Source organism: Carica papaya, chromosome 1 (assembly GCF_054855325.1).
Source record: "Carica papaya isolate Zhongbai chromosome 1, ASM5485532v1, whole genome shotgun sequence".
Lineage (NCBI taxonomy): Eukaryota > Viridiplantae > Streptophyta > Magnoliopsida > Brassicales > Caricaceae > Carica > Carica papaya.
Window position 1 is genome coordinate 14,963,551 of NC_142309.1, and position 22,701 is coordinate 14,986,251.

Sequence of the window (22,701 nt, forward strand, 5' to 3'; positions counted from 1 at the left end):
GAATCCCTTATCAAAACCGAATCGATTAATCTTTTGGAATTAGAGAAAAGGACTTCTAGTAATCCTCAAACAAGCTCTTAAAACTCCTACTTTCATTTCTTCTTTATTGCCTCTTTCTCTCTCTAACCTTCACTCTTTCTTTCTCTAAAATTCTAATAATGCAAGAATGAAAAATGGTGGAAAAGAGAGAAGAAATGGATGTGTGCAAATGAGAAGAGTTAAATAGATTTTGGGGGGCTATAGATGCTCGCCACATGGCCAAAATCCAAGGACACGTGGCGGTGGGACCCACATGGCATGGGGAAGCATGCGACATAATCGTGGCTGACAGCATGCAAAGTTGCTACGCTGCGCGCGCAGGCCGCTTGCGTGCACGTCAGTGCATACAGTGCACGGACTTGCGCACACAATACTGCGCAGGTGTTGACATACAGGCCCACGCGATGCAACCGCGCACAATACTGTGGGTTGATTCACGCAGGTACCAAGGGATTTTTTTCCCTTTTTCCAATTTTCTCCTTTTCTACCATTTTCTAAAAATACTTAAAATAATAATTATAACAAAATCAAATTTAATAATAAACAAATACTAATTTTAATAAAAAAATGATAAAATTAAAATACCAAAAAATTAATTTTCGACTTTAAAAAAGACTTTAACCACACGTTAAAGTGCAAAAGTTCGGGATGTTACAATATCAATCACTTCATTTTTTGTCTCCTATATCATAACCACATCAGGTCTCCCTCAAAACCTCTTTAATTTTTTCCCTTATGATAATCCCTCCCTAGCCTAGTTATTTTTTTCTTATAAAAAATCCACTCTGTGTCACTCTTCTATTCCCTGACTCTTCCCCTTTTTTCTTTCTATCAGTATATGTCCGTGGGAACATGACAACTCTATCATCCTCCTCTCAATCCCCGACTACCCTCAAATCTCGTTTGTCCATAAGAGTGGACGAAGCCTCCTGATCCCTATTGGCTTAATGTCACAAGCTTTTCCCCTAGGAAATATTGTTTTCCAACAGCCCCTTGTGGTGTCCCACATCCAACTTAAGTTGTAGAATGCCTCTGCTTGAGGGAATGTTGTCTACACCTTTCCTTATACCATGTAAAGGAAGAGGTTGGTTATAAAAAGATAAGAGGGGTATGGTTCTAACTCGAAGACTTCCCAGTTTTGCCACTAGTACTCTGGAACTAATCCTTGCCCACAGCCAATGTTTGCCCTTTGTTTGTTCTGACATTCTCTTTAAGCTTCCTACTTAAAGAAAGCCCCTTACTCACCTCCTTCCTCAGCTCCTCCTTCCTATTGTCGAAGAATAGGAACTGTATGCCTTCTCACACTTCACAGACGTTGTCTTAGATACCTCTTCTAGCATTGATTACCTCTTCTACATTTATTTCTTCTTCTTCTAGCATCTCTTTTTCTACACTGAATGAATCAAAGGAGGACCAATCTGTTATGTATGCAAATATGGAAGACGCATCAAGAATAAGAAATTGATGTTCAAGTAAATATGAAATTTTAATTAGTATTAAATTTATAAATAGTTAGAATCCTAATTAATATTAGATTTCTAAATAGTTGAAATTCTAATTAGTATTACATCCCTAAATAATATATATATTTTCCATTAGTATTAAATTCTAAATAGTATAGAATTTTCAATATTTACTAAAGTATTTCTAATTAAATTTAAATTTCAAATTAAATTAACATTTCTATATAAGAATTGTAACATCTATATAAAGGGAAATGTTTGCTACTAATAAAATAAATCATAATATTATTTTAAAGTACGAGATTGGAGCTCTGTCTAATGAAATCCAAAGTAGCAGCTCTCTTTGATGAGCTATAATCTATTTTTACAAAACAGATCGTTTAAGAAATAGCAATAAGGAGAAGAAATAGATTCTAGAACCAAAATTTTCAGATAACCGCCCAATGACAAGATCCTGATCTCGGGAACATAGCAAATTGGTATCAAAGGCTAACACAATGGGTGACTCTACAACAATGGAAGATCTACGATTGATGGTAAAGGAAGTTTCGCTGCAAACGAAGCACAGACGACAGAAATCGAAAGACGCTTAAGTAGTCAGTTGCAAGAGTTATCCTCACAATTCAAGAAGATGTTAGCTGGAATTGGTCAGAACATGCGAATCGTTTCAGAAGGAACTATTAATAATCATAATCCGCGAGAACAATCGCCCCAAGCGTTTCACGCGGGAAGTTGTTCACAAGGCACAAACCATCACCCAGGTAATGTGGTTGTTTCTTGCTACACTAAATTAGATTTTCCAACCTTCGACAGTTCTGAAAATCTTCTTATCTGATTACATCGGTGTAAAAAAATTTTTATCAATCAAGACACACCGGAAAGAGATAAGGTGGAATTGGCTGCCTTCCACATGTTCAGTGAAGCACAACTTTGGTATCATCAATTAGAATCCAAACAACCCACAATCAACTGGGCCGGATTCAAGGAATACTGCTAGAAAAGATTTGGACCGGCAACCAGAAGCGACCCGTTGGGAGTGCTGGTGAACTTGAAACAAATAGGGGGTCAATTAAGGAGTATCATATTAAGAAAAATTGGCACGGGCAAATAGATTTATTCAAGTTGATCACATATAAGTTTGTTTACAACATGACTGATCAATTATCTCCGCTTTGAGGTCGAGATGCAATCACTTGCCACACTTGTGCATGCAATGAGTATAGCCATTGATTTTGAAAAGAAACAGTACTTGTGGATTATGACCAAACACAATTATAGTGAACCTTCTTAATTCGTGACCAAGCGTAACAATTCAGTTCAGGAGTAACAATATTACGACACATTCTGGTAACACTCCTTCTCCAGTTATAAAAAAACTAACAAGGGCAAAGATGGCAGAAAGAAGACTGAAGGGGCTGTGTTATAACTGCGATGAACTATTTGTTTCAGGTCACCAATGTAAACGGCTATTTTGGCTCGAAATTGAATATGATATTGAACAACAAGAAAAGACCAACGAGACAGCTACATCCACATTTCAAGTTTGATAACAAACTTGAAAACTAGGTGAGAGTAATGTTGAGGACAAATATGAAAGGCACAACAAGAATAGGAAATTGATGTTTAATTAAATATAAAATCCTAATTAATATTAGATTCCTAAATAGTTAGAACTCTAATTAGTATTAAATTCCTAAATAATATATATATTTTTTATTAATATTTGGTTCCTAAATAGTGTAGCATTTCCAATATTTTAACAGAGTATTCCTAATTATATTTAGATTCCAAATTAGATTAATATTCTTAAATAAAAATTATAACGTCTATATAAAAGGAAATGTTTGCTATTAATATAATAAATTAGAATATTATTTTAAAGTACGAGATTGGAGCTCTCTCTAACAAGCTCCATGGTAGTAGCTCTCTTTGATTAGCTATAATCTATTTTCACAAAGTATCTCGCTCAAAAAATCACAACATGGAAAAGAAACAGATTTTGGAACCAGAAATTTCAGATAACTGCTCAGTGACAAGATCTTGATCTTGGGAACATAAAACAATCATTATTTACTTCACCTTCATCAGTGTTTGCACCTCTGTCTTTCTCATACCTCTTTGGCAAAACCCTGTTCGCACAGCCTTTTCAATTCTTGAATATGTTTTATAACCCATTTTTTTATTTCCCTTCTTGAAACAGATTGAGGCTAAGTGGTGGGAGCTGTTAAATCCTTCTGATTTTCCTCAACAGCCATAGTCACTAGAGCAGCAGCTGTCTAAGAGCTGTGAAACCCATAAACCACAATGGATTTCAACTTTTGCTTTGAATTTTCCAGCCGGTTGTTCCCTTATCAATCCTTTGTTCACTCTGCTTCATCCAACGCAATAGGGATCCATTTCAGAGTCCGAAACCCACTTCAGACCTAGGTCACAGATCAGTGATGTCGGACCTCCTGTTTTCCTCTATTTGGGCTTGCCAATTATATGGGGGACCCGAATACCCCGGGTGCAGGTTCTGTTTTCCTTGTGAAAAGCCCATCCTCAAGAGCTTTCCAGTAGGTCAAAGGCCGATGTTGACTCTAATGTGTGAGCGAGGCCTACCTCACTGTACGACTACCACACCCATCAGCCATTACGCGTAAGCAGATAGTGTTATACTTGCCTGCAGATTTCCATAAAATCCTCCCAGAATCGTACTCTCTGATTTTGTTGCAGCAGTAAGTTATGTGGCAAGCCTTGGCGGATTTGAAAATCGAAAAAGGCATCTCTTCAATCTACTTTTGACCACCGATGGTGTTGTCAGCAGCTTGAGGTTTCAGCATCACACTGGCAATATTCTCCCCATGGAACAATCTGGTGTTAAAAGGTCCCAGTTTCATGTACTTCCGTAATCGAGTTCTCCTCTTCTTTTCCATTTTTCGTGGTTGCGAAGGAGGAGAGGGTTTCAGCCACCTTTCTCCATCCCTTTCTGCTCGACCATTCTAGGATGCCCTGTTTGATAGTTTGGCGCCTTTGAACTTTGTAACTCAAAGAAATCATCCTCTGTCATTCTTGTTCAGTGCCGCACAGGTACCCATTATCTTCTCTGTAAACCAGACTATACAGGAGGTTTTCTTTCAGCAATGCAGTGAGGCAATTGGTTAACCATTCAGCTCTGCAGAGACTCGTTTTGAGCACATAGCTACTGCTTCTCCGTTTTTCCTGAATCTGGACAATCATTGCCCCTTTGCTACCGGCTTCCCGCTAAATAAGTACTTCCTTTCCACCGTGAACTCCTCCCTTGAATACCTCATATCTCTCCAACACCACTATAATCTAACTAAATAAAGATGCCAACATTCGACTCATGGGTATAGCGAAAATTTTAATGGCTGCTAAATAAATTATAACGGCTCATGTTCAAGCCAATTCTACTCCCACCCTGAAGGTTGAACTATTCCTAGTCATGAGAAACACATCATTGCATTAGGTGTGTCAAGCAGTATATGATTATTTCTTATTACAAGAATCCTCTTCCAATTTCCTATTACTTGTTACAAGAATGGCCACATCATAAGGAACAATATTCATGAAGATAATTTCTTAACAGCCACATCACAAGGAACAAACTGATGTGCCCATAAGATACAAATTGACATTCAAGAAAACCTCTCAATTGGATGGCTAACTAGCCAAAAAAGGCCACACTTATGCATATAAGAAAACATATTGACAGGTAAAATTTTCTGTATTTAATGGCCACTATTTTTCACTTTTCAAATTTAATGATTTTGAACTTCAGATTTCTGGTTTCCTTTCTCCGTTAAGAATATGTCCATTATTTTTCATTTTTATTTTTAATGATTTTAAACCTCAGGTTTCTCGTATTCTCTCCCAATCAAGAAGGTGACAGCACCAAACAGCTGGCCTCCTAACATTAACAAGACTAAAATATATAACTATTTGGCTTTCTGGCACCATTGCTTAGCCAAATGGCAGGTGGATGCATAGACCTAAGTTCAAGTGCCCCTTCCCAGCATCTTTCCGTATAAAAAGTTTCAAGCTGTTTCTGAATTCTCTCCCATTGCATGTTAGTTTCCAATATCTGCATATAACAGTAAATTTCCACTCTATAAAATTCCAAAATACTCATGATCCTAAATCAGTCAATTTTTCCTTGAAAACTTACTGAACCCATATGTATTGCTGTCCAAGAGTTAGAAGCGTTTTATCGATATGCCCATTTCAAGGATATCTTCCATCTTCAAACAGTTAACAGTTTAACAAAAGCAATACAAGACTACTTTATGGATGAAGCAGAGGATGATATACCTGCATAAAAGATTTCAAAAATGGAGCTGCCACTCCAAAACTTGAGTTATCATCCAAATCAATTTTTCGAGAAAGGTCTCCATTTGTGTAAGCATTCAAGGAACTTCTTGTCGAAATATCATCTGGAGCAACTGCACGGGATGTCTTGGTTGTACCTCTTGAAGACAATGCTGGAGCGCTGCAGAATCCAGATGAAATTAAATCAGAAAATAATTCTAATTTATTAACAATTAAAAGCAGCAAATGTATAATTTGGTGGAAAACATGATATCCAAGAGAAAACCATAATCAATGTAAAGACAGATTTTTTATAAAAATAAAAAATATATATATAAAAAATGCTAACCTTATTGGAAGATATTTGAAGCGGGGAACTGTGGAACATCTCATAATATTCGATTCTGAGTTAGTGGGCAGTTTCTGCACGGAATCTGTGTACATACGCTTAAGTTGCACAAAGAATCCAAAGATGACAGCATGCCGTAGATATGACTGATTTTCATTTTCCCAGAGGTAAGGCTCGTATCTTTGGTATGTCAAGAGAGGAAAAAAAAAGAAGAATTTTGGTGGGTCAGGAAATAGAGGAAGATACATCTATTAATTAGGTAATTAAGGAGAAGGAAATGGTTATGTGTAAAATTTACATCTTCGTCGGTTCCAATACAGGCATTCTTGCTAGTATAACCACTCATGATGCATTTGACACAATAAAAGCTCTTTTGTCCATATGAAAATTAAATACACTCTTTTTGCTATACTTTTTCCTTGCTAAACTATCATGAACATCGAGATGGATGTACAAATGGAATACCAGTAAGAAAAGGATCTTCCAGACAAAGTATCTAACTAATATTTATACCGCTCAAGAAGGTAAGCATATTAAAACATATAAAGGGACTGCTCAACTTAGAACTTCAAACCTATCTTACATTATGGTTGTTACAAAAGAATTAACTTCCAGAAGTAAGAGGAAAATAGGTCTGACAAACATGAACTATAGAAAATATTAAAAAAAAAAGGAAAAGGAAAGAATCTTTACGTGAGCCAATCTATGGGATCCAGGTTTTGTGAAAGCTGGGCAATCAACCCATCCACTCTCTCTCTGAGGACAGACCTGGTCTGCCTTTGATCCAGCTTCCGCCTGAAATGTGACTTTGTCATCGGACTTCTTGATACCTCCTCATTCGTACTGGCATCACCCCCAGAAAGGACATCAGCAGCAAATCTTAAATCTAACAAAATTTGCAAAATTCCTTTTTCTGAAACTTGAGGTCCATTGGCTTCTCTAGCAGATATAAAGCCCCTATAAATGTCAATCACCTGCACAATTCATACATCACAGGGAAAAGAATCAACACCAACAGATCACTAAATTTAATCACATCTATTAAAAGAAGAAAGTAAGTTAACAAGAAACAGCAATCCCAAGCACCAATTACTGGACAAATGAATAAATCTACTTCTCATAACACATTCTACAAAATAATTACCTCAGCCCCATCATAAATAGAGTAACACTCAAACAAAGTACAGAGGGTCCTAATGCCTAATGTTAACAGAAATGGAGGATGAGGAAGAATTTCCAAACACTCTTATCTCTCTCCTTCCAAATGTCCATAAAATAGGCAGTGGGATGAAGGAGATAGTTTTCTCTTTGTGCGAACCTCTGCAGTGATCCCTCAAGGAAACACATTTGCTCAGTTAAGATTGAGAAAGCTATACAATGCGTCCTTAAGTCCTCAAGTTTCAGATGGCCTAGGAATCCACACTTGTTTAGAAAAAAGAACAGCCATTAACCAAAGTTCTTCCTTGTCTCCAAAGCCTGTCCAAGGTTGGAATTCTTCCCCAACTGCCTCTCAAACAAAGAAACAACATGAGAGGAAACTCTGGTTTTTAAGCTTCCTTCCAACAGAAACAACCAAGAATTGTAACATTGAAAGTTGTAGTCCTCGCTGAATTTCCATATTGGTCTATCATATCTGGCAAGGTGAATTTAATTTGATTCTGGACTTGCCAACATAGAAATCCAATCATCAATCTCCCAGTAATGAAGGTTCTATATTCCAATGGATTCTGAAATTGTACACCACAAACCATTTGCTAACCTTCACTTTTCTTAACCGAGCAGTGGCGGAACTAGTAGGAAAACTTCATCTAAAGGCACTCTTCACCAATGGTCAAGCCAAATAAATCACCTTTCCAATACAAATATAAAAGCGAATAAGGTCCAAACTTGGTTCCTGCTCTTTAGCAAACCATCTCCACAAGCTAGAGCCATATGCATCCGTCCCTCTCTTCAAGCATCACCCATCAAACCAAATTACATTGACCAACTATAAATTTTCTCCATGAAGATCTTTGAGAATAAAGTAGTTACTAATTAACCAAAAGAGTTGAGAGAAAAACCACAAGGGATCTAATTCCTTCGCTGCCACCACCTAGCAAATGATCTTCCAAGCTGGACATATCATGTTTAACGTAAGTATGACACCAACCACTTCCTGTGTAATCAGCAAACCACCTAAAGTATCTCACATCCCATATCCCATTTACACTAGCATCAAAGAAAAATTCCCCAACCACTTTCATAGTCAGTAAGTCAAACCACCTGAAATTTCCCATACTCCATAAGTTGTTAACAATAGAATCAGAGAAAACTTTCAATTTAGTCTCTAGCAAACATATAAACTTTCTTTCTCCATTTTTCAGCAAACCTTTAATGATTGCTCTTTTCTAAATATCATTTATACCTCTCACATAATGGGAATAACCCTTCTAATCATTTAGAAACACGCTCAAGAACCCCCTTAACTCACCTGGTCGTTTCTGTCCTTCTGTTGTAATTAACAGCGCATTCCAGACTTCCTTGTCAGGCCCTTGCGTCAGCTTAGCTAGGCTTTTTCATACTGATAACTCAAACAAATCTTCTGCATTCAAAAAATTGAAACTTGAACTCAATGGGGTATTCCATCAAGCCATTCACATGCTCTAGAAGCTTCCTATCTGCACTTAGACTAGTTAACTTGCTTTTGAAATTTGAATTCACAGTCAAGACTGTTTTTGGTTGATTGATTGATGTTTACAGGGTCCCAAAATACAGTGTTACTCTTTCTAATCTAATTAAGGGAGTTGACCAAGGTTAGTACAAAAGAAGAACCTTGATCACAACCTTTGAGCATTTTAAAAGGCAGTTGAGGGTTTACTCATTATCAAACTACATTGGTTCAACCCCTACCTCTCTTATGCCTTCCCCCAAGCTTAAGCCATATGGTGCACATTGTGAGAAAGAGCCACTGATGCAAAGATAAAGCATAAAAATACTACTACTATTATTATTTAAAGTAATGATATTTTTTTGAAAGAAATTATTTAAAGTAATAATATTTATTTTAGATTTATATTCCCCTAGCTTATTGCTATGCACAGGCCTATCTCATGTTAAAAGTTGTTTAAAGCCCACCCATGACATCCTATGCCTGTCGAACTCTAGCATTAAGAACAAAAGTCGAACATCTTCCTCAACATGGAGAAGTCGAGTTTTGAGTATTCAGGACCCTCTTCCTGCCATCAATTCAGCCATGTGGTCGTGTTTCTTGCTGTCGACAGAAGAGTTGTATGTAGATAGTGTAGTGCTCTCTGTTTTTGGTGCCAAACAAATCCTTGTAGAGGATTTCAAGAAACTAAGAGTATTTCAAGAAACTAAGTCAAGACCATTTGTTTCTCTTCCAAGGCTGTGCACTCTTTCTCTATCTGTGTGATCTCTGTTTTGATCTTCTCAATACATGTGCAAGAAACCTTCAAACTATTGCTGGAACACTTTGTACTAACCCTAGCTTCCTACAAGTACCAATCTGTTATTGCTCCCTGTTTGGCATCAAGTTATCGTCAACTCAGATTTAAGTCTTGAAGCATGTGTGCAGCTTGTTTCACCAGTTTTCTTCCCTTACAACCTATATTGAATTAGAACTTAGAATTCATTGGAGGCAAATCAATCTCTAGACTTAGGTACGATAAGCATTTCTTTATAATCATTCCCTCATAAATTTGTTCTTGCAATTGTACACATATTTAAGGCAGCTACTACAATAACTACCAGTTTTATCTATGTTCTTGCATTCCTAGCCAAAAACTTATTAGTGATAAAATCAGAACTCCTCATCTTACATGAAGAAATTATGATGAAATCCATAACTCCTAACCTAATTACTTCTTTTTCTTAATTAAAACCTAAACCAAACATATTCAACACAAATGGAAAATCCATTTCTCTTTCTCTTGTAGGACCTACCCCTGCTGCTCTTTCCTTTTTTCTATTTTCCAATGTTTTATTCTTTGTTCACGGTATTTGCGGCATAAACACATTGTCACTACTTTCTGATACTGTTAATATTCAGGATCCATCCTTTACTCAGCTAATGAAACGTGCAGATACTTGAACCCTCTATGTAAGCTGCAATATAGCATGAAAGAACTTCCAAGTCAATGATAAAATAAGATCTTTTTTTTTTGGATAAAAAGTGTAAATATATATAAACACCACCCATATACAAATGTACAAAGTTGTTAGGGCGCAATAACATCCCTAAAATCTTCATCTCTAATGATGTCATGACCAACACAATGTTACCAAAATAATTAAACCATAATTCTCTTAGTCTATTAATATCTCTCTCAATACCATCAAATGCCCTCTTATTCCTTTCTTTCCAGATGACCTAAAAAAAGGTTAAAAGGATAATTTTAACAATATTCTTTTTCAGGTCAATCCCATTCCAAGCCCAGATCTCATCAAAAACTGAACCAGCAATGACCCAATTGATACCAATCAGTCTATAAACCTGGCACCATAAATCGTGGACCACCTCGCAGTGAAGAAGTAAGTGGCAGCAAGATTCCTCAGCCTTCTTGCACATAAAACACCCATTAACCACAATCTGGCCTCTAGTCTTCAGCTTATCAAGTGTTAATATACTTCCTCTACAACCCTCCCACGCAAAAAAAACAATTCTAGACGAACCCTTATTCCAAATCTGTCTTGAAGGAAAAATGGGTATGTTATCCTGCCCAGTCCCCACCCAACTGCCAATAAAACGAATCAACCGTGAATTCACCTTTTTTGGATGGTTTCCAACGTACCTGGTCCACTTCATCCCTGATTTGATATTGTGAGACCAGCCTCAAAACGTCTTTATAGTCAAAAACCTCTCAATCATTTAGATTTCTAGAGACGTTCACTGTCCAAAACAAACCTCCATTTTCCGTCGCATATGCCTCCTCAACTCTCATGTTTTTAGATTGTGCAATGACATATATTCTAGGGAATCTATTTTTCAAGCATCCCCCATCCAGCCACTCATCATGCCAAAACCTTATACAGTTTCTACTACCCAATTTCCAGCTGATACACTCTTTAAATCTCGACTTACCCTGTTTGATATTCTTCCATAAAGTCAGGCCATGGCCCCTACTGTCACGATAACCCTCCCCAGCAAAATCAAGCCCGCCCCATTTAGCTACTATCACCTTTCTTCACAATCTGCCCTCTTCCTTACAAAATCTCCACAACCACTTGCCTTGAAGGCCCTATTCATATGAACCAAAGATATGACATTCAAACCTCCCAAATTATTAGGTTTTTTAACTTCCGGCCATTTCACCAAGTGATACTTTCTTTTCTCAATACTGTCAAGAAGCAACGTTGAATTGGTTCCAATTTTTTTGCAATGCTAAGGTAGTAAGATAGTATATTGGAAGGTTAGCAAGTGTGCTTTTGATTAGAGTGTATCTTCCACCTTTTGATAAGAAGGAATCCAAGTCGCAAGCCGATTCTCAAACATTTCAACCACTGGTTCCCATGTTTGTTTATCTTTGTATCTCGCCCCTAACGGCATCCCCAAATATTTTATAAGAAGTTGCGCAGTCCTGCAACCAAGGATCTTAGCCAAGCTGTTATCTTCGCCCACACCCCCCCATCTTTACTAATTCAGATTTATTTAAGTTAATGTTGGGTCCTAAAACGCCTTGGAAACAGAGGAGGATGCACTTAAGATGCAACAAGTATTACTTTTTTGGCTACAAAAATAATAACGTGTCATCCGCAAAGAATAAATGAGATACCTCAATGGAATTATCACCTCTACCCACCTGTACCCCACTAACCAGCTACAGTTCTTTAGTGTTCTCCATCAAGCCATTCAAAGCTTCCATCACAACAATTAACAATAACGGGGAAAGTGGATCCCCTTGTCTCAACCCCCTAGATCCCTTGAAAAATTTAGAAGGTCCGTCATTGACAAACAACAAAAGTAGTCAAACACACTTTCATCCATAATCTCTGTTTCTTCCCAAAACCCATTCTATATAACATGTAATCCACGAAATCCCAACTAACATGGTCGTAAGCCTTTTCCATGTCAAGTTTACAAATCAATCCCCCATTTCCATTGTGCACCAAATCATCCACAACCTCATTAGCCACAAGTATAGCATCTTGGATTTGCCTTCCCTCCACAAAAGCATGTTGACATTTGCCCGCCACCTCCCCCAAAACTCTAGTAAATCTCGCAGCCAGCACATTTGCAATAGGTTTGTATATGCAACCGACTAAGCTAATGGGGCTGAAGTCTTGTATGTTCTTTGCTCCTTTTTTCTTTGCAATCAATACGAGGAATGTAGAATTAAATTCTGCCATTATTATGCAAATCATGAAATAATTCCATCACATCATCTTTAATCACAAACCAAAAGTCTTGAAGGAATCTCATGTTCAAACCGTCCGGTCCAGCAGCTTTATCTCCATTACAAGACATCAACACAGCCTGCACTTTCTGCTCTGTAAACACTGCTTCCAAATTCTGCCTACTTAGTGTGTTGATTCTTCTAACGTCTAAGCCATCCAGTTTTGATCTCAGCCTAAATTCCTCCTTGTACACATCCTCAAAATAATTCCTGGTAGCTTCCCTCATCCAGTCATTGCCTCTGTAATTCACTCCATTCACCCCCAACTCTTCAATGTAATTACATTTCCTTTTGTGACTGGCTAAAGCATGAAAATACTTAGTATTTCTGTCACCCTCCAACAGCCACTTCTCTCTTGACCTCTGCTTCCAACTCACTTCCTCCAGCTTCGATTTTCTGGCCATCAGCAAGTTGATCTCATCCCTACGGAGCTGATCAGCAACCCCCAACCCCTCCTTGCCCTCCATATCATCCAGCAACACCAATTCACTAAGCCAACCATCCATCTCTTCACCTTCCTTTCTGATTTTCTCCTTGGTCCAAGCTTTTATTTCATTTTTCAGCAGTTTCAGTTTGCTTGCAACTCTGAAAGAAATTGTCCCATTGAAACTGGAAGAGAACCATTTTTCCTCAACCAATTCTTTAAACTTCAACTCCTTCAACCACCTATTATCCAGCCGGAAGGGAACCGGCCCCCAATGGATTCCACCGAAGGCCAAACTAATGGGAAAATGATCAGAAATGGGGCGTGGAGTAAACATTGAGTCAGCCCTGCAAGCTGTAGCAAGAAATCAGGTGAGATGAGAAAACAATCAATCCTAGAACACGATGGATTAATCCTCTGGTTTGTCCATGTCCAAGAGCCCTCAATCAATGGGAGATCGGCAAGCTCTAATTACTCCACAGTCTCTCTGAATTCCTCAGCCACTGCCGCATTAAAGTTTTCTCCATTTCTTTCTTCCCTCCCCATAACCATATTAAAGTCCTCCCCCACAATCCAATTACCACTCCACTTCATTTTACAGGCTCTTAACTCATTCCACAGTAAATCTCTCTCTCCACTATTTCCCCTGCAGTACACCCCATAGAAAACCCACTCTTCCCCTTCCCTGGTGCACTTGAACTTCCCCGAAATACAAGTTTCTCCATACCACATGTCCACACACTGCAACCGATCCTCATTCCACATCATCACAATTCCCCCAGCAGTACCTTTGGCAAGCAAGAAATGGTACCCAATATTCTGCATTTTCCACAAATTTTTCACCAATGACATATCGCTGGCATCTCCTTTGGATTCCTGAAGGCACACAAGATCCGCCTTCCATCTCCCCAGGCATCCCTTGATGACAATCCTCTTACTCCGGTCATTAATCCTCCTCACATTCCACGAAATAATCTCGTCTACCATTACACAGTATTCTTCTCCCTATCTCCCCCTCCTTCCTTCAATTTCTTCCTTTGGGGACACTCTCTTCTTTCCTTTTCTTCGTCGTTCGCCTTCTGTAAATTTCAATAAAGAAAAAGAGTACCTGATTTTCCATGCCATCGATGGATACTCCCATCATCTTGCTGAATTTTTGAATATTTTGTAAAACCCACACAGTGCATCCATCATCCACATCACAGTCCACTTCCTCTTCTTGGGTAAGGAACAAAACCTGCTCTCCCTACTCAGTTATCATCACCGCGTCTAAAGCTTGGACGTCCTCCTCAATCTGGACCAAAGCCTAGGAGCTAACAATAGAGAAAACCTTGTCTAAGTCATTTTCCATATATCCATTTGCTTCCACTTCCTTCTCTCCTCCGTAAAGGTCACCTCTCGTCTCAGTTGCGTTTTCATCGAACATTCTAGCAGGAATCAGTTCCTCCTCGTTTCTGATATCCTCTTCTCTCTCTGCATCTTCGTCAGCCAACACCCTCACATCGATATTTCCTCTCTTCTAGATCTACCACACTTAGGTGGAGAGCAGATAACCTCTTTCACACTCGAAGGCTCACCATCAGTAATAGTACTCCCAACGGGCCTCCAATCTGATTTCCTGAATGGGTCTCCTCCATTCGGCCTACTTCTAAAATCATTAGGGTCCACCACCCATTTACCTTTCTCTTCTCGTGTGAGTCTACGCTCACCATTGGGTCTAGAAAAGTTCGGCCTAGATAGGCCCTGATTTTTCATTAACCCACTAGGCCTGAAAAGCTTTTGGGTGGGTCGGGTCGACTGCCTCCACCAACCCACATAGTTCTCTGGGTCCTTCTGCCCTACCTAACTGTTCAGATTATCAGAGGCTTTAAGCGTCACCGCATAGTTACGATTCACATCACCATTCCCGGAGAAATGAATCGCCATCGCACAGTGTGGGCAATTAAAGCATGACCACCCGAAGCCCTTCCAATTCTTTCTAGCTTTATCAACCTCCCCGTCCTTCTTTGTCTTCTTGTTCAAGGAGTTTGGATTAACAACCTTCCTGTCAGCCAACTCAAAAGTCGCCACCATCAACAATCACCATCCCCGTCCCTCCGCATCGGCTGGAATAAAGATTCTTCTTGCCTTCTTTTCCCAACTTCCTACAAGACTAAGTAAGGACCTCTCCTGTTTCGTCCAAACGAAATCCATAGATCTCTGTTATGCCCCACATGGTGTCTTGCCCAACTCAAACCATTCTTATTCCAATAGAAGTCCTCCAGGGCATTGAGGAGCCAGTCGACTTCCGTTTTTCCGAAAAAAATCGACGTTCGAAACCCTCTTCAATTCTCGTAAACCCTCATTCCATTCATCCTCCTCCCCTCACTAATCAAGTCGAAAGATTTATTGTCGATGTACAAATATTTTCGGCCATTCTAGGCAGCCATTAAAGCCCCAAGGACAGCCGCGAGCCGCAAGGCCAAGCCCTAGCACATAGACACTTTTCTCTCTCTAACATGAAAATTGAATACTAATACATCATACTAGAAACTTACAAGGGCAGCCTGGCATTTTAGATCCTCAAGGTTAAAACAAGAACCTTTTTACCCAAATGAAGTTTCAAAAGTTTAGTTTTATCATTTAATCCCTAAGACTAGAAGAGAGCCTGTTGGATTAGTACAAACATACTTAGTTTTTTTTTTTAAATACGGGATTAGCACAAATATACATGATGCATACTACATATTTTAGCTGGGGTCAAGAAGAGATTTCAATTCTTTTGGGTTTTTCTTCTTCTTTTTGAAAGAGACAACGAAACCAATTACATACCCTTCATAGCTTCACTTCCTAGATTCCACTCTCAAAGAATCCTTCCTAGATTCCACTCACAAAGAATCCTCCTACCTAGGTCAAGCATGTTAAAAATTCTGAAGTACTAGGGTGGCATAGTCCAAATATGAGTTTCAAGGACTCAACCAGACTAAAAATGCACATTTCTATGAAGAAATAATAGATAAAAAATGTGTAACTTAACATTACTTAACTGTTTGATAGTTCAAATTTATATCCACTAAATTAACTACGTGATGATTCTAAGATCAACAATATTCATTTCTTTCATTTCCCATTCATGTGTAGTCGATAGGGTTTACGCAATTCTGTTAAAATGTATAATTCAGCTTTTTATGCTGTTCTGGAGAAGTTTTTTTCTAGACCTTTTCCAATGTATGCTTTAATTTGATTGAGTTATAGCTTCCCAAATGGATGATTCATGGTTAAACCTGAGATAAACCCCTTGCTCTGCATTCTTTAATGTTTTGCATCAAACCAGTCTAATTAGCAAACCGTACCTTCTCCAGCAGGCTTGATGCAAATTTTTGTAGAATTGATTTGTCAAGTATATGACCTCCAATTCTGTGAATCTCTTCGCACGCCCGGCATAAAAATGAAATTATATAAAGAGAAGGCATGGATGGGAGTGATATCTTCATTTCTGATTGACTCTCATCCGATTGTTCTTGCTTGACGACTGTCTCTTCCCAGCCCTGCACAATATTAAAAAGATTAATGCATTCATTCAATTATAAAAGACATTTGTGTATGATCAACAATAGAACATACGGACTTCATAAATAGATAGTTGTAATTCACGCAGATTTTTTCGTCAATAGTGCAGCAAAATTTGCGATTATTGAAGTAAAGGATATTATGTGATTGTCATATTAATTTTTCTTGACTTCCACAAAAGCAACAAGAAACGAGATCCACAATATGTGCAATCTAACATGTCAGTCTTTTCCTTTTTATTTTCTTGTCCATCCTTATTTTCTAGAATCTCTTCAAAATAATCTATAATGCACCTTAAAGTGCCTCTTTTGGCTTAAGAGGAGCTTATAACATCAAATACATAACTGTTAAAAGTAACTTTTTTAGTTTACCAAACAGGGTAACTTGGAATGCTTATAAGAAACTGAACGAAAGCTCAAACACCCTTCAAGAAAACTAGGCCACAATCTTTGGATCACAAACATATAAACATTTAGATAAGTTTTTCATTCACCTTATTTTCTAAATAATCTTTCTTCTTTTTAACAACAATTATCTCTTGTTTACAACCTTAATGTTCTAAGATCTATCTGTATTACATTATTACAGCTGTTTAACAAATGAATTTTTTATTATTGGAAACGATGCAGAGTGAGAACTCAAACCTAGATTCGATGCATCTACCACCTAAAAAGTCTGGAGAGCAGAAAATTAACTTTTTAAATACAAAGATGGGAACATCAACCTTTAACTGTTAATTATTCAATAAGAACTTATTGTAAACTTATGCAACACCTTTCCCTAACAGTCAGTTCAATTGCAACCAAGAATCAGTTTTAATATGAAAATGAGAAACTCCATGCCTTTATTGGAACATTATTTTTTCTACCTAATTTTGCATTATCCAAAACAGGATAGAAGAAGATACAATAACATGACAAATGTCAACAAGAACATAGCATGCACCTGCAAAGAACCATGAAAAAAAGAAGTATAAAACTCCCAAGAAAGTTGCCTTACCCTCAAAGGAGTCATCGCACACAATCCATCATCTTGTCCAAGGCCTTGAGAGAGAATAATTGAAAGCTCATTGGACAACCACAATATCCAGAAGATGTGAGCTTTAGTGCATAGGCCTTGCATTGTTTTGTTAAGTTCTTCAAGTTTCGGGCTTGCATTTTCATTTGCTCCGAGCAAAGCTGCAGTAGCAGATGAGGTCTGTCTTCTAGGACCAGCTGGTGTCTGCCTGCCAGGGCTGTCAGTCACCAAAGAATCAGTGGCAACTCTAGATTGCCTCAAGAGGGATGGCAACCTATCAAAAACAGCAGCAACAGTTTCTTTCGACCAGAATCTTGGAGAACCAAGTATTACTGGAATGTGTTTTGAGTGGCTTCGGAATGCAAAAAAGAGGCGCCCAATAAAAAGTGCTCTCTCAACAATTATAGCAGGAGGCACTTGTTGACCTTCCTTGTCTACATTCTCCATGGAAGCATGCAGATTATCAAGCTCTTTTTTGAGTTCTACCAGCACCAAAGATATACTCTCATAACATTTATTCTGTATATATGGAGCCAGATCATTTAACCGCAGAACTGCCTTAGGAGATTCTAAGAAAAACAGGAGGTCATCCAGCACACTCTGGCAGCAGCAGTCGACTGTATCTTTGATTCTACTGACTTCCGGACCAAAATAAGAATTGAGACAACTTTGAAAATCATCCTCTTCAAGGGATGATTTGTGCCCCAAAATTGGACCACCAACTTTGTTTGCATTGGATTCTATAAACCAAACACCACCATCTGTAGAAGGTCTGTTTAAGCATGCCTGAAAATCCACGTTCTCCCCAATAGCATGAACAGACTCTGCTACATTCAAAGTTTTTGTTAAATCCTCAAATCCTGAGTTGATAATTGACTTCATTCTCTGAACAAAAGCAAACTCGAAGATCTCATCCCAGAGATCTGAATCATCCTCCAAAACAAGTTCCCGGATCCTATTCCAGGGCTGCTCAATTTCAGATCCAAACACACTTTTGAGCCACTCCAAACTGCCCTCTAACACTTCCTTACCATCCATGGTCTCCCGTATCAACTTCTCAGCTGACCCAAGATCTTTGCCAGTACCAATGGATTCAATCAAATACCTCCCATTAATCCTATTGACAATCTCTCTGCCACAATCTCTCAACCAACTTAAACAAGTCTTAGCAATGTACTCTTTATCGAGCATCACCACCACAGATTCTAACCTGTCCCTAAATGACTTCCATAACCTAACCTCCTCCTCAGGATTTGGAATTCCACCAAATAACTGAGAAGCAGGGGGTGAACTCAAAATAACCTTATAAAACATAGGCATGTCATTTAAGACCTGCAAAAACAATTCCCCTACTTGTCCTACACTTATCTGAATCACACTCATCACATCGCGAAACACGGAGACCACAGCAGAACAAGAAGCATTACCAGCACAAGTGGTCAGTTTCTGCAGAATCCAAGTCTTCCTCGATTCCAGAAACAGCCCCAGCACCTGCTTGGGCTCCAACTCATCGATCACTGCCACGGCAGCCAACGCGTCCGCATAAGCCCCAATGCCGTGTCCGCGATCCAGCAAGCGCTCCCGACTCCTCTGCGAAATCTGCACCTTGAAGCTCTCCACGATCTGCCACTGGTGCTGCAGTAGCGGGAAATTCGCCAAAACCTTGGTGTGATCCAGCTCGGAGCCGCTGCCTTGCGTTGTAAGCTTGTGCTGCACGTGCTTGGCACGCACATACCTCCCGGCGGCCTCTAGAAACATGGATTCATCGAGACAACCCCAGATGTTCTCAGGCGTGTCGACCAAGTATTTGACCCGGCACGCAATACCGTAGACTCCAACACGAGCGGGGTTAGAGCTTGCCAGCTTGGGGGTCTCGGACACGGGAGAGGAAGAGAGAGAGCGAATGTGGTTGTGGATTGAGGAGATGTTGGAGGAGATGGACTCACAGGAGGACTTCATGTGGACGATAGAGTCAGCCGAATCGATAAGGTCGCGGTACCGTGTGCCTACTAGTTGCCGGAGCTCCTCTTTCTTGTCCTGGATCTGCATCTTAGTTGTCGATTCGACATTCCGGATCTCAGATATCGGCTTCGAGCGGAAGAGTGACTCGGCATCCCGATATCCGCCGCCGCTGAGGCTGGCCAGGCGGTCGTCTGTGGCGGAGGCAGATGATACTCTCATGGTCCTTTTCGTGGTTCCTCTCTCAGTAATTAATCAATTCATTTTCTGTGAAGAGTTGAGAGGACCAGGGAGGAAGTGGAGATCTAAAGAAGTACTTGCAGATCTGGAAGATGTCTGTTTAGGCAATTCAGAACCAAAGCCAGAATCTGAATCTTGTTTTCTGTTTCAGTTATTGATTTTTACAAAATCAGCCACGAGAAATAATAACGAGAAGAAACTGGTCCTTCTTCAGGCGGTTGCCGATAATGGCAAGAAAGAAGATGGAAAGAAAACTTGTAGCTACCGAAACACCCCCTATTTAAAACAAAAAATTAGTTCGTGTATGTATCGGCTTTATGATAATTTTATAATTTACAGTACAGCTTAAGGACCACTCTTTACAAGTTTATATTTAGTTTATACTAAAATTATAAAATAAACTAAAATTTTAATCTTTAAACTATTTAATATGTTAAATTAGATTTTAGAAGTCTATTTTAACAATTTGATCTTAAGTTTATAATTTTTTATAAAACTGTAAAATTTTTAATGACAAATAATATTTTTTTATTTTATCTTTATTTTTATAGAGTTTGAAAATTATGATAATGTAAAATTAACCTTAATAAACTTTTTAAAAGTACATAATTTGTTTTATTTAAACTATATAGATGATTTAATAAACATTAGTAAAGAAAATAAGGTCTACAATCTTGTTTTTTTTAATTTCCTTTCAACTTCTAATCCTAATAAATTATATTTTTAAATATAATTTTATTACACAAGCAACATATGAATAACTTTTATTATTTTTGTAAAAATAATTAACTAAAAATAGTATTTTAAAACAATTTGGTAAATTAAGGACCAATTAAAAAAAATTGTACATCCGACTAATGCTCTAAAAGACCTAAAATTATCTTTTATAACTTTTTCTTATATATCTATCCCTTGCAAACAACAAGGGCCCCACTACCATCCTTGTCACCATTTTGTATCACCACTTCATTATTACTATCTTTTTAACCCTTATTATTACCATTGCTATTGGTCCTATGCATGACTATTGTTGTCAATCACCAATACTGTCACTTATATTATCAAGTTCTAATAGGTGCTACAGATGGGTAAAATTAAGTTTAGACAAGTTTGCTTATTTTTATACCCACTTCATTAGTTAAAAAATAAACTCATACTTGTTTTATACCTAGAGTAGGTTGTGGTTAATTAATGGGTAATCAGCTCCTATATCTATCTCTAATGGTTTTCTTTATTATCACTACTCTCATCGTTATCGTTATTGTTATTACTACTGTAACTAGCAAAATTGTTTTCCACTAACACCAATGTTGTTGTCAGTATTGTATCATTGATGTTGTTGCCATAGTAACCATATATTCAGTGCACATAAGGTTGTGTCATTATCATTAAGGTTATTCAACCAAACATTATTTGCTTTGGTTTTTTATCCATGCACCAAGAGATTGATCTAACAAAAGTACAAAAAAAATTAAAAGAAGTTTTCTTTTTAATTTTATTTTCTACAAATTTTTAATTAGTAAACTAAAAAAAAAATTGTTTGGAATGGACTAATTTTAGCATCAGCCTGATCCAATCCAAATTGAAAATAAATTGTCTAATCTCTCTATCATTAATTGGTTCTCAACCTGGTTTAGTTTAGCTTGATCCAATTTGGTTTTATATCAATAAATACTTATAAATACTACAACTATTGTTGCCACCAACCACTACTACTGTTATTGTTATTACTAGTCACTATCAACTTTATTTGCTTCAACATCACACCATTACTCCCTCATTCCCACCCTAACTATTATTATGATTACTATTATCATTGTTATCATCTCTACTACCATCAAGAATTAGCACATGTGACTGTTTGAAGAATGAAAAAAGCCAAAGAAAATCATTAATTTCATCAAAGTGTGTGGGCAGAATTTAAAATGAATGTCTAAGATCATTTTAGTCATTTCTTAAATAATTAAATTATATTCATATTTACCTAAGTCATATAATACTATATTTCTTTGGATCATTTAATACCATGTTCTTCTAAGTCATTTAATACTATATTTTTCTAGGTCATTTAATATCATGTTTTTCTAGGTCATTTAATACCATGTTTCCCTAAGTCATTTAAATTATATTCATGTTTTCCTAGATCATTTAAATTATATTCATATTTTCTTAAATCATTTAATTATAATACTTCGGTAGAATCTAGGTGTTTTAGGCTATAAATATTTCATTTTTAATGTAATATAATACACTTCGATTATTGAATGAATTTCATTGTCTTTAGTAGAACTTTGACAAGTAAGAATTTTTATTATTCTTGTTGCATCAAGAATTGAATTAATTTATCAACTTATCTTGTGGTGTTTATTTATTTCTACTTTTTTCATCCCAATCACCCAAGTTCTCAATTACAGATTAGTTGTAGTTTTAGTAGGGAGGATTTGTTTAGTAAAAAATACCGATTAAAGTGTGTTTTGCACAATTAAGTAAATTAGGTTAATCCGATTTTTTTTTTTTTGCTGAATGCAAATTTATCTCTTTTTTTTTAGCAAGAAATAATGAAAAGAAAGACAACAAAATAAGGATAGACTAATTTACTTGGTGAACCTGGCTCTGATACCAAATGATGCGGAACCCTAAGACCCTTGCTTGAACCTTAGAACTCTTCAATTGGTATAGAACAAAATTTAGATCACAAGTAAAAAAGAAGCAAATTTGTTTAATCACCTAATTGGTACAAGTTAAATAGAACCCAAAAAAGATAAATGATATTTCTTGAACCCAATCCAAACAAGCACCAAGAACAATTGAAATAGGAAACCAAAATTGAATACAGTGATAACAATTGTATTCCAAATCAATACCTTGTGCATAAAGTGAAAAGAAAGTCAAAACGCTCTCAATTCTGAAATATTTGATTACGACTCTTGATGTCCATAAAGAAGAGTTCCATTGGTATTT

At 37.5% G+C, this 22,701-nt stretch overlaps 1 protein-coding gene across 1 annotated transcript in view; it reads right to left on the reverse strand.

Moving 5' to 3' along the window:
• The window catches only part of LOC110826163 (Vps51/Vps67 family (components of vesicular transport) protein), a 34,195-nt gene extending 14,196 nt beyond the window's left edge, over window positions 1-19,999 (reverse strand). Inside the window, exons 1-5 of the mRNA XM_088220386.1 lie at window positions 17,524-19,999; window positions 16,308-16,502; window positions 6,853-7,133; window positions 6,160-6,339; window positions 5,814-5,991 (exon numbers count right to left, since the gene is read on the reverse strand). Of these exons, the coding sequence (XP_088076512.1) occupies window positions 5,814-5,991; window positions 6,160-6,339; window positions 6,853-7,133; window positions 16,308-16,502; window positions 17,524-19,722 (3,033 nt within the window). The 5' untranslated portion in view covers window positions 19,723-19,999. The remainder of the gene's footprint in view (window positions 1-5,813; window positions 5,992-6,159; window positions 6,340-6,852; window positions 7,134-16,307; window positions 16,503-17,523) is intronic.
• Between the last annotated feature and the right edge of the window lie 2,702 nt (window positions 20,000-22,701).